The sequence below is a fragment of the Salvelinus namaycush genome, chromosome 26, assembly GCF_016432855.1.
Source record: "Salvelinus namaycush isolate Seneca chromosome 26, SaNama_1.0, whole genome shotgun sequence".
Taxonomy (NCBI): domain Eukaryota; kingdom Metazoa; phylum Chordata; class Actinopteri; order Salmoniformes; family Salmonidae; genus Salvelinus; species Salvelinus namaycush.
In genome coordinates, this window is record NC_052332.1 from 43,175,068 (window position 1) to 43,186,236 (window position 11,169).

The 11,169-nt window shown below is 45.0% G+C and overlaps 1 protein-coding gene across 1 annotated transcript in view; it reads right to left on the reverse strand.

The window, feature by feature from the left end:
* Positions 1-1,048: 1,048 nt before the first annotated feature.
* LOC120021179 (protocadherin Fat 3-like) overlaps positions 1,049-11,169 on the reverse strand; it is a 150,975-nt gene continuing 140,854 nt past the window's right edge. Inside the window, exons 37-40 of the mRNA XM_038964816.1 lie at positions 10,900-11,053; positions 8,950-9,100; positions 5,341-5,742; positions 1,049-1,090 (exon numbers count right to left, since the gene is read on the reverse strand). Coding sequence (XP_038820744.1) covers positions 1,049-1,090; positions 5,341-5,742; positions 8,950-9,100; positions 10,900-11,053 — 749 coding nt within the window. The remainder of the gene's footprint in view (positions 1,091-5,340; positions 5,743-8,949; positions 9,101-10,899; positions 11,054-11,169) is intronic.

The window sequence follows — 11,169 nt, forward strand, 5'->3', positions numbered from 1 at the left end:
TTGTAAATAATGGTATTGGAACTTTGTTATTATTACAATGATGGCGACGATGTGGAACCCTATCCCTCAGTACACTTTACAAGCGAGCCAGGACTAAGTATTTTCTATAGGCCCACATGAACAGAACCGCACACAAATGTAATAAAAAAACGCACCCACCAGTACCAGATCGGGTACGGTATGGTTCAGTACCGGGGTGGAAAAACACCATTAGTCAGTTTGAACTAGCTAGTGTTAGCGAGTATGAACTAGCTAGTGTTAGCGAGTATGAACTAGCTAGTGTTAGTGAGTATGAACTAGCTAGTGTTAGTGAGTATGAACTAGCTAGTGTTAGTGAGTATGGACTAGCTAGTGTTAGCGAGTATGAACTAGCTAGTGTTAGTGAGTATGAACTAGCTAGTGTTAGTGAGTATGAACTAGCTAGTGTTAGCGAGTATAAACTAGCTAGTGTTAGTGAGTATGAACTAGCTAGTGTTAGCGAGTATGAACTAGCTAGTGTTAGCGAGTATGAACTAGCTAGTGTTAGTGAGTATGAACTAGCTAGTGTTAGCGAGTATGAACTAGCTAGTGTTAATGAGTATGAACTAGCTAGTGTTAGCGAGTATGAACTAGCTAGTGTTAGTGAGTATGGACTAGCTAGTGTTAATGAGTATATACTAGCTAGTGTTAGTGAATATATACTAGCTACTGTTAGTGAGTATGAACTAGCTAGTGTTAGCGAGTATATGATCTAGCTCGCGTAAGCGTCAGACTTGTCTTACCGTTGTCATCGAAGGAGTCAGACGTGTAGGAGCTGAGAGAGAGAGCTTCAGATGTACTGTCTGAGAAACACGGCACCTCTTCTACCAGATCCTCCGCTGTAGACAGACAGGAGAGAGAGGGTCAGAGTGTGTGTGTGTGTGTGTGTATGTGTGTGATAATAAATAGTACAACACACACACAACAGAACCTTGACAGTTAAAATACTTACGCACCTATCGGGAGTTCCACTTAGCGGTCAAAAAAATGCTAAAGAAAATAATTCCCCTGAAACTGGCGACACGGAGCGTCAGAACTCTGTGATCTCATCGTCACTAACACCTTGTTCCAGCTGAAGAACAAATTTAAAACATCATGGATGCCCCCACGCTCCAAACACTGGCCGCTGATTGACTAAGTCATAGTGAGACATTCTGAAACTAATGACGTCCTGCTGACAGGTGACATGAGGGGTGCAGAACACTGGACAGATCACCGTATGATACTGGCTAAACTCCAGGAGAGAATATGTCTCTCAAACGCCTGCAGAAGTCCAGTAAGAGGCGTCTGCACTGTATCTGGCTTGAGATAGCTGTAGTAAAGGACGAGTTCCGTCGCTCTCTCGCTGAAAGGCTGAGGGAGACTGAGCCTCTTCTGAGCACAGAGGACCTCATGGACCAGAAGTGGGCATCTATTAGCTCAGTGCTTTAACAGGCTGCGGCCCACTCCATTGGCTACAGAGGTAGGAAACATCACGACTGGTTCGATGAGAACTCTGACACCATCACAACCTTACTGGACAATACGCACAAAGCGCACAGGGCTACTCTCAACAGCCCCACATCTGCTACCTTCGCAAGGTCTCATCTGCTAAACTTTGCAAGGTCTCATCTGCTAAACTTCGCAAGGTCTCATCTGCTACCTTCGCAAGGTCTCATCTGCTACCTTCGCAAGGTCTCATCTGCTACTTTCGCAAGGTCTCATCTGCTACCTTCGCAAGGTCTCATCTGCTACTTTCGCAAGGTCTCATCTGCTACCTTCGCAAGGTCTCATCTGCTACCTTCGCAAGGTCTCATCTGCTACCTTCGCAAGGTCTCATCTGCTACCTTCGCAAGGTCTCATCTGCTAAACTTCGCAAGGTCTCATCTGCTACCTTCGCAAGGTCTCATCTGCTACCTTCGCAAGGTCTCATCTGCTACCTTCGCAAGGTCTCATCTGCTACCTTCGCAAGGTCTCATCTGCTACCTTCGCAAGGTCTCATCTGCTACCTTCGCAAGGTCTCATCTGCTACCTTCGCAAGGTCTCATCTGCTACCTTCGCAAGGTCTCATCTGCTACCTTCGCAAGGTCTCATCTGCTAAACTTTGCAAGCAATGGCGTGCTGTCAGAAACGTGTGTATAGGTGGCAGGGAAGTCAGGCGCAGGAGAGTCAAACGGAGTGTAAAATGGAGTCTTTTAATAAATGTCCAAGAAACATGCTCCATAACACTAAATAGAAAATGAATAATAAACAAATATGGGTACGAAGACCCGTCGCGCACCTCTACAAAATAAACACTATACTGACAACAAACAATCTCTGACAAAGACATGAGGGGAAACAGAGGGTTAAATACACAAGAGGTAATGGATGGGATTGAAAACAGGTGTGTGCGAAGACAAGACAAAACCAATGGAAAATGAAAAATGGATGGATGATGGCTAGAAGACCGGTGACGTCGACCGCCGAACACCGCCCGAACAAGGAGAGGCAACGACTTCGGCAGAAGTCGTGACACGTGCATCACGCAAGGAAGTGCAAACAATCTGCTCTGGACAAAAAAGGCAAATAAGGAAATCCACATTTATGCAATTTTTACAACTCAAATAAAGCCCTAGAAGTCGCTTCATCAACCCCAGAAAACAGCTGATGGTTTGACTCTCTTGAAGGACCAAAACCAGATCCTGATGAGGTGGGCTGACCATCAAAACCAGAACCTGATGAGGTGGGCTGACCACCAAAACCAGATCCTGATGAGGTGGGATGACCACCAAACCAGATCCTGATGAGGTGGGTATGACCACCAAAACCAGATCCTGAAGAGGTGGGCTGACCACCAAAACCAGATCCTGATGAGGTAGGCTGACCACCAAAACCAGATCCTGATGAGGTGGGTATGACCACCAAAACCAGATCCTGATGAGGTGGGCTGACCACCAAACCAGATCCTGATGAGGTGGGTTGACCACCAAAACCAGATCCTGATGAGGTGGGCTGACCACCAAAACCAGATCCTGATGAGGTGGGCTGACCCACCAAAACCAGATCCTGATGAGGTGGGCTGACCACCAAACCAGATCCTGATGAGGTGGGCTGAGCACCAAAACCAGATCCTGATGAGGTGGGCTGACCACCAAAACCAGATCCTGATGAGGTGGGCTGACCACCAAAACCAGATCCTGATGAGGTGGGTTGACCACCAAATATTTTCGGTCATAAGAGACAGTAGCAGAAACATTATGTACAAAATAAGTTACCGGCATGTAAAACGTCCGCCATCCTCTTCGGCGCTAGGTGTGTGTAGGTGTGTGTAGGTGTGTGTTCTTACCAAGAGGAGAGCTGGCTCTCTGAGTTCTCTCCAGTTCATATGCTCTCTGCTCCCACTCCTCCTCTCTTCCATATCTCTCTCTCTCCTCATCCCTCTCTCCCCTCCTCTCCCAGGGAGCTTTATGGGTAGGGTTTCGTTCTGAGTGACAGGGCGACGGGGGCTGGAGATTGGGCACCACGCTACACACGGCCACGCCCCTTCTACTAGCCCCGCCCAGGATGTGATGCGAGGATTCAGATGACAAGAAACTGCTCATCTGGTGGAGACAGGGTTAACACAGTGGCTGTAGGAACGTATTCAGACCCCTTGACTTTTTACACATTGTTACATTACAGCCTAAAATGGATTAAATAAATAAAAATCCTCCACAATCTACACACGATACCCCATAATGACAAAACAAGGTTTTTAGAAATGTTTGCAAATGTATATATATATATATATAAAAAACTGAAATACCTTATTTACATAAGTATTAAGACCCTTTACTATGACACTCAAAATTGAGTTCAGGTGCATCCTGTTTTCATTGATCATTCTTGAGATGTTACTACAACTTGATTGGAGTCCACCTGTGGTAAATTCAAATGATTGGATATGATTTGGAAAGGCACACACCTGTCTATATAAGGTCCCACAGTTGACAGTGCATGTCAGAGCAAAAACCAAGCCGAGACAGGATTGTGTCGAGGCACAGATCTGGGGAGGTGTACGAAAAACTTTTCTGCAGCATTGAAGGTCCCCAAGAACATAGTGGCCTACATCATTCTTAAATGGAAGAAACCAACAAGACTCCTCCTAGAGCTGGTCGCCCGGCCAAACTGAGTAATCGGGGGAGAAGGGCCATTGTCAGGGAGGTGGCCAAGAACCCGGTGATCACTCTGACAGAACTCTAGAGTTCCTCTGTGGAGATGGGAGAAACATCCAGAAGGACAACCATCTCTGCAGCACTCCACCAATCAGGCCGTTATGGTAGTGGCCAGAAGGAAGCCACTCCTCAGTAAAAGGCACATGACAGCCCGCTTGGAGTTTGGCAAAATGCACCTAAAGACACTCAGACCATGAGAAACAAGATTCTCTGGTCTGACGAAACCAAGATTGAATTCTTTGGTCTGAATGCCAAGCGTCACGTCTGGAGGAAACCTGGCACCATCCCTAGGGTGAAGCATATGGGTGGCAGCATCATGCTGTGGGGATGCTCTTCAGCAGCAGGGACTGGGAGACTAGTCAGGATTGAGGGAAAGATGAACGGAGAAAAGTACAGAGAGATCCTTGATGGAAAACCTGTTCCAGAGCGCTCAGGACCTCGAACTGGGGTAAAGGTTCACCTTCCAACAGGACAAAGACCCTAAGACCCTGACCCTAAGCACACAGCCAAGACAACGCAGGAGTGGCTTCAGGACAAGTTGCTGAATATCCTTGAGTGGCCCAGCCAGAGTCCGGACTTGAACCCGATCAAACATCTCTGGAGAGACCTGAAAATAGCTATGCAGCAAAGCTCCCCATCCAGCCTGACAGAGCTTGAGAGGATCTGCAGAGAAGAATGGGAGAAACTCCCCAAATACAGGGGTGCCAAGCTTGTAGCGTCATACCCAAGAAGACTCAATGCTCTAATTGCTGCCAAAGGTGCTTCAACAAAGTACTGAGTAAAGGGTCTGAATACTTATGTAAATGTCATTTTCCCGGTGTTTATTTGTAATAAATTTGCAAAATCTTTCTAAAAACCTGTTTTTGTGTAGTCATTATGGGGTATTGTGTGTAGATTAATGCGGAAAAAAACGATTTAATCCATTTTAGAATAAGGCTGTAATGTAACACAATGTGGAAAAAGATAAGAGGTCTGAATACTTTATGAATGCACTGTACACACACACAGTCCTGTACCCTACCTGACTGGTAGAGAGAGAGCTCTCGCTGGTAGCCATGTTATCTCCATCGACACCTCTCATTGCTAGGTTGTTGTTGTTGCCAGGCCAACCAGGTAGCATCGTCGTCGGGTGTTTAGTTGGCCGTACCATCACCTGAGGAGGCCCCACCCCTCCACCTGTCACCACACCTCCGCCTAGACCTCCATCTCTGTCGCCATAACTACCGACGCTGACCTCGGCGTTGCTGGGCGTTCGGGGGTCGGCAGCGACACGTACGGCCCTGAACTCGATGCCTTCTGACCCCATCCCTGTTTTTGTCAGCAGGTAGCTGGTCTCCACGGATACAGCAGACATGCCCACCCCCGTCCCGACCCCACCCACCGCCACACCCTCCGTTGCCCCTCCTCCATCCTGACTGAAACCGGTGTCCTTCCTCTGGAACCTGATCTTCTTCCTGAAGATAATGTAGAGGAGGAGGAGGAGGGAGATGACGAAGATCAGGACTCCGATTCCGATGATTTCTACTGGACCCACGTAGGAGAGAGGCTCCTAGGAGGAGGAAAAAAATCACTGAATACAAGGATAACACAAAGGTTCACAATCAGAAACACTTTCAACAAACATCAAGAGAACAAATGATGGTGATGTCATGACCTCAGTAAGTCTTAAATTAACAAATGAGCAAGTTCTCCAAGCGGTTTATTCTCAAAACTCACACAGGCTACTGTATATACAGTAATCCCTCGTTTATCGCGGGGGTTACGTTCCGAAAATGACCCGCGATAAGTGAAATCCGCGAAATAGAAAACTTTTTTTTTTTACAATTAGCAACTATTACATGTATACAAATACAGTGACTCACGTGTAGGCCGTTTCGTCGACATTATGGGTTTAGGAGATGTTCGAAATTACAAGATAATTTGGCCAACTTAATGTAAATTTGCCAAGCTGTTTTATGTACGTACACATAACTGCACGAGACGACAAAATGATAGCACAATTCGTAGCATGTTTTGATACAAGAAGCGGGAGTGAGTTTTTAGCGAATCAGAATGCAGAGCACAATGCACCAAAAAAAAAAAAAAAATGCATTATGAAAATCCGCGAAATAGCGAATCCGCGATAAGTGAACCGCGAAGTGGCGAGGGATCACTGTATATATACGCCAAAAAAAAGGACTAATTCAACAAGTAGCTTTCTCACTTTGACATAAAAGAGCAACAAGATATCCCAAAAATTAACTTCAGAATCTGACGTTTAAACTCGGACGTTTTTTAAACGGGGTCTGCTTAGCACTGAGATTGAGCACAAGACCCCCGGGACCTAGCAGACAACAGGTTGCATTCTAGTCTCATGTTAAACCCTGGGTAACCCTGACAACAACAGAACGAGGTTTGCTACAATACTTTGAACCCTGTTTAAATATTAATAGATATGAATGGTTTTCCTGCTATTGTATAACACTTTCCTCTTACTTTCTATACATAAACCCTGTGCAACCATGACAACAACGGATCACTGTACAGGTATGTGTGTGTCATTACCACAAGCCTGCTCTCCCCAATTAAGGTGCCACACCAGCCTCCTGTGATATACAGTACCAGTCAAAAGTTTGAACACACCTACTGTACACACAGTTGAAGTCGGAAGTTTACATACACCTTAGTCAAATACATTTAAACTCAGCTTTTCACAATTCCTGACATTTAATCCTGGTAAAAATTCCCTGTCTTAGGTCAGTTAGGATCACCACTTTATTTTAAGAATGTGAAATGTCAGAATAATAGTAGAGAGAATGATTTATTTCAGCTTTTATTTTCTTTCATCACATTCCCAGTGGGTCAGAAGTTTCCATACACTCAATTAGTATTTGGTAGCATTGCCTTTAAATTGTTTAACTTGGGTCAAATGTTTCGGGTAGCCTTCCACAAGCTTCCCACAATAAGTTGGGTGAATTTTGTCCCATTCCTCCTGACAGAGCTGGTGTAACTGTGTCAGGTTTGTAGGCCTCCTTGCTCGCACACGCTTTTTCAGTTCAGCCCACAAATGTTCTATAGGATTGAGGTCAGGGCTTTGTGATGGCCACTCCAATACCTTGACTTTGTTGTCCTTAAGCCATTTTGCCATAACGTTGGAAGTATGCTTGGGGCCATTGTCCATTTGGAAGACCGATTTGCGACCAAGCTTTAACTTCCTGACTGATGTCTTCAACATAAGATGTTGCTTCAATATATCCACATACTTTTCCTGCCTCATGATGCCATCTATTTTGTGAAGTGCACCAGTCCCTCCTGCAGCAAAGCACCCCCACAACATGATGCTGCCACCCCCGTGCTTCACGGTTGGGATGGTGTTCTTCAGCTTGCAAGCCTCCCCCTTTTTCCTCCAAACATAACGATGGTCATTATGGCCAAACAGTTCTATTTTTGTTTCATCAGACCAGAAAGTATGATCTCAAAAAAGTATTATCTTTTTCCCCATGTGCAGTTGCAAACTGTAGTCTGGCTTTTTTATGGCGGTTTTGGAGCAGTGGCTTCTTCCTTGCTGAGCGGCCTTTCAGGTTATGTCAATATAGGACTCGTTTTACTGTGGATATAGATACTTTTGTACCTGTTTCCTCCAGCATCTTCACAAGGTCCTTTGCTGTTGTTCTGGGATTGATTTGCACTTTTCGCACCAAAGTACGTTCATCTCTAGGAGACAGAACGCGTCTCCTTCCTGAGCGGTATGACGGCTGCGTGGTCCCATGGTGTTTATACTTGCGTACTATTGTTTGTACAGATGAACATGGTACCTTCAGGCGTTTGTAAATTGCTCCCAAGGATGAATCAGACTTGTGGAGGTCTACAATTATTTTTATGAGGTCTTGGCTGATTTCTTTTGATTTTCCCATGATGTCAAGCAAAGAGGCACTGAGTTTGAAGGTAGGCCTTGAAATACATCCACAGATACACCTCCAATTGACTCAAATGATGTCAATTAGCCTATCAGAAGCTTCTAAAGCCATTACATAATTTTCTGGGATTTTCCAAGCTGTTTATAGGCACAGTCAACTTAGTGTATGTCAACTTCTGACCCACTGGAATTGTGATACAGATAATTATAAGTGAAATAATCTGTCTGTAAACAAATGTTGGAAAAATTACTTGTGTCATGCACACAGTAGATGTCCTAACCGACTTGCCAACACTATAGTTTGCTAACAAAAAATTTGTGGAGTGGTTGAAAAACGAATTTTAATGACTGCAACCTAAGTGTATGTAAATCTCCGACTTCAGCTGTATGTGGGAACTCCTTCAAGACTATTGGAAGAGCATTCCAGGTGAAGCTGGTTGAGAGAATGCCAAGCATGTGCAAAGCTGTCATCAAGGCAAAGGGTGGCTACTTTGAAGAATGTCAAATATAAAATATATTTTGATTTGTTTAACACTTTTTTGGTTACTACATGATTCCATATGTGTTATTTCATAGTGTTGATGTCTTCACTATTATTCTACAATGTAGAAAATAATAAAAATAAAGAAAAACCCTTGAATGAGTAGATGTGTCCAAACTTTTGACTGGTACTGTATGTCTGATCAGTGTACAGTTATGTGGGTGTGTGTGTGTGTGTGTGTGTGTGTGTGTGTGTGTGTGTGTGTATGTGTGTGTGTGTGTGTGTGTGTGTGTGTGTGTGTGTGTGTGTGTGTGTGTGTGTGTGTGTGTGTGTGTGTGTATGTGTGTGTATATGTGTGTGTGTGTGTGTGTGTATGGTACCTGTAGGTCTGGGTCCAGTAGGCTCCTCTCTCCACAGAACTGGCCCTCGTAACCATAGGAACAGTTACAATAGTACGCCCCAAAGGTGTTCATACACACTCCTCCGTTCTCACACTCCTCACGCTCACACTCGTTCACATCCTCATCACATCTGGAGAGGAGGAGAGATAGGTAATCAGGGAGAGAGATAGAGAGGTAGAGGAGAGGAGGAGGAGCAGAAGGAGGAGGAAGAGGAAGAGGAGGAGGAGGAAAAAGAGGAGAGGAGGAGGAGGAGGATGAGGAAGAGGAGGAGAGATAGGTAGATAGGAAGAGAGAGGTAGAGAGGTAGAGGGGAGGAGGAGGAGGATGAGGAGGAGAGGAAGATGAGGAGGAAGAGGAGGAAGAGGAGGAGAGATAGGTAGATAGGAAGAGAGAGGTAGAGAGGTAGATGAGGGGAGGAGGTGGAGGAGGAGGAGGAAAAGGAGGAGAGATATGTAGATTGGGAGAGAGAGATAGAGAGGTAGAGGAGGAGAGGAAGAGGAGGATGAGGAAGAGGAGGAGAGGAAGAAGAGGAGGAGCAGAGATATGTAGATAGGGAGAGAGAGATAGAGAGGTAGAGGAGGAGAGATATGTAATTAGGGAGAGAGAGAGAGGGTAGAGGGGAGATATGTAGTTAGGGAGAGAGAGAGAGGGGTAGAGGAGGAGAGATATGTAGTTAGGGAGAGAGAGAGAGGGGTAGAGGAGGAGAGATATGTAGTTAGGGAGAGAGAGAGAGAGGGGTAGAGGAGGAGAGCAGCAGGAGGAGGGGAGGAGTGAAGAGAGAGGAGAGAGAACTTTAAGTCTAAAGCAAAATAACCCTGTTGAGAGCCATGTTGGTTGTCATTGTAATGACACACAGCTTGTAGTTCAAACAAGGCCTCCCACTGGGACAGAAGTATCAAACACACGCCTCTGTCTCTCTCCATGAAATTATTTCTCCCTAAGTCTCTTTGACGTGTAAAAAGTGTTCAGGCTTTCACCTCTTTGTAAAACTATTAATGAGTTCAACTTAATGGGAGCCAATGCGGTACCAAACAGCTAATATGTCTCTTGTGTCTTTGGGGTGAATTTAGACAATTATCACAGACTATAAAGGCTGTTCATCATAAGGACATGTCCCCTCTCTCTTCTGTTCTTTTCCACTCTCTTTCATGTACCTGGACAAGGGTAAGGCAGGCAGCAGCTGTCTGTGTGTAAAAATTAAAGTGATTCTGATTCTGATAGAGTAACACTATTGTGTTAGAGTTAGTTTTACAGTAATAACAGACTTCAGGTAGAGTTAGTTTTACAGTAATAATGGACTTCAGGTAGAGTTAGTTTTACAGTAATAAAAGACTTCAGGTAGAGCTAGTTTTACAGTAATAACAGACTTTAGGTAGAGTTAGTTTTACAGTAATAATATACTTTAGGTAGAGTTAGTTTTACAGTAATAATAGACTTTAGGTAGAGTTAGTTTTACAGTAATAACAGACTTCAGGTAGAGTTAGTTTTACAGTAATAACAGACTTCAGGTAGAGTGAGTTGTACAGTAATAACAGACTTCAGGTAGAGTTAGTTTTACAGTAATAACAGACTTCAGGTAGAGTTAGTTTTACAGTAATAACAGACTTCAGGTAGAGAGTCAGACAACAGTCAGGGTTGAGAGGAGCCAGTGTTCTGGTACACCATAAATGGTTTACTCTCTGCTGCTCTCTAGTGGTGATTGTGTATAACTCCCGAGTGGCGCAGCGGTCTAAGGCACTGCATCTCTAGTGGTGACTGTGTGTAACTGCTGCTCTCTAGTGGTGACTGTGTGTAACTGCATCTCTAGTGGTGACTGTGTGTAACTGCTGCTCTCTAGTGGTGACTGTGTGTAACTGCTGCTCTCAAGTGGCGACTGTGTGCTTGTGTGTGCTTGTGTGTGCTTGTGTGTGTGTATGTGTGTGCACTTACATGAGTCCAGTGAGACCACGGGGACAACCACAGAAGAAGGCTGTGTCTCCGGCTGTACAGTCTGCTCCATTCTGACAGGGGTTCGGTAGACACGAAGTCAGCTCCTCCTCACAGCGACCTCCAGTGTACCTCATACTGCAACTACAGCCAAAACCTGACAGGAGAGAGACAGGTTCAACTACAGCCAAAACCTGACAGGGGAGAGACAGGATCCACTACAGCCTAAACCTGACAGGGGAGAGACAGGATCCACTACAGCCTAAATCTGAC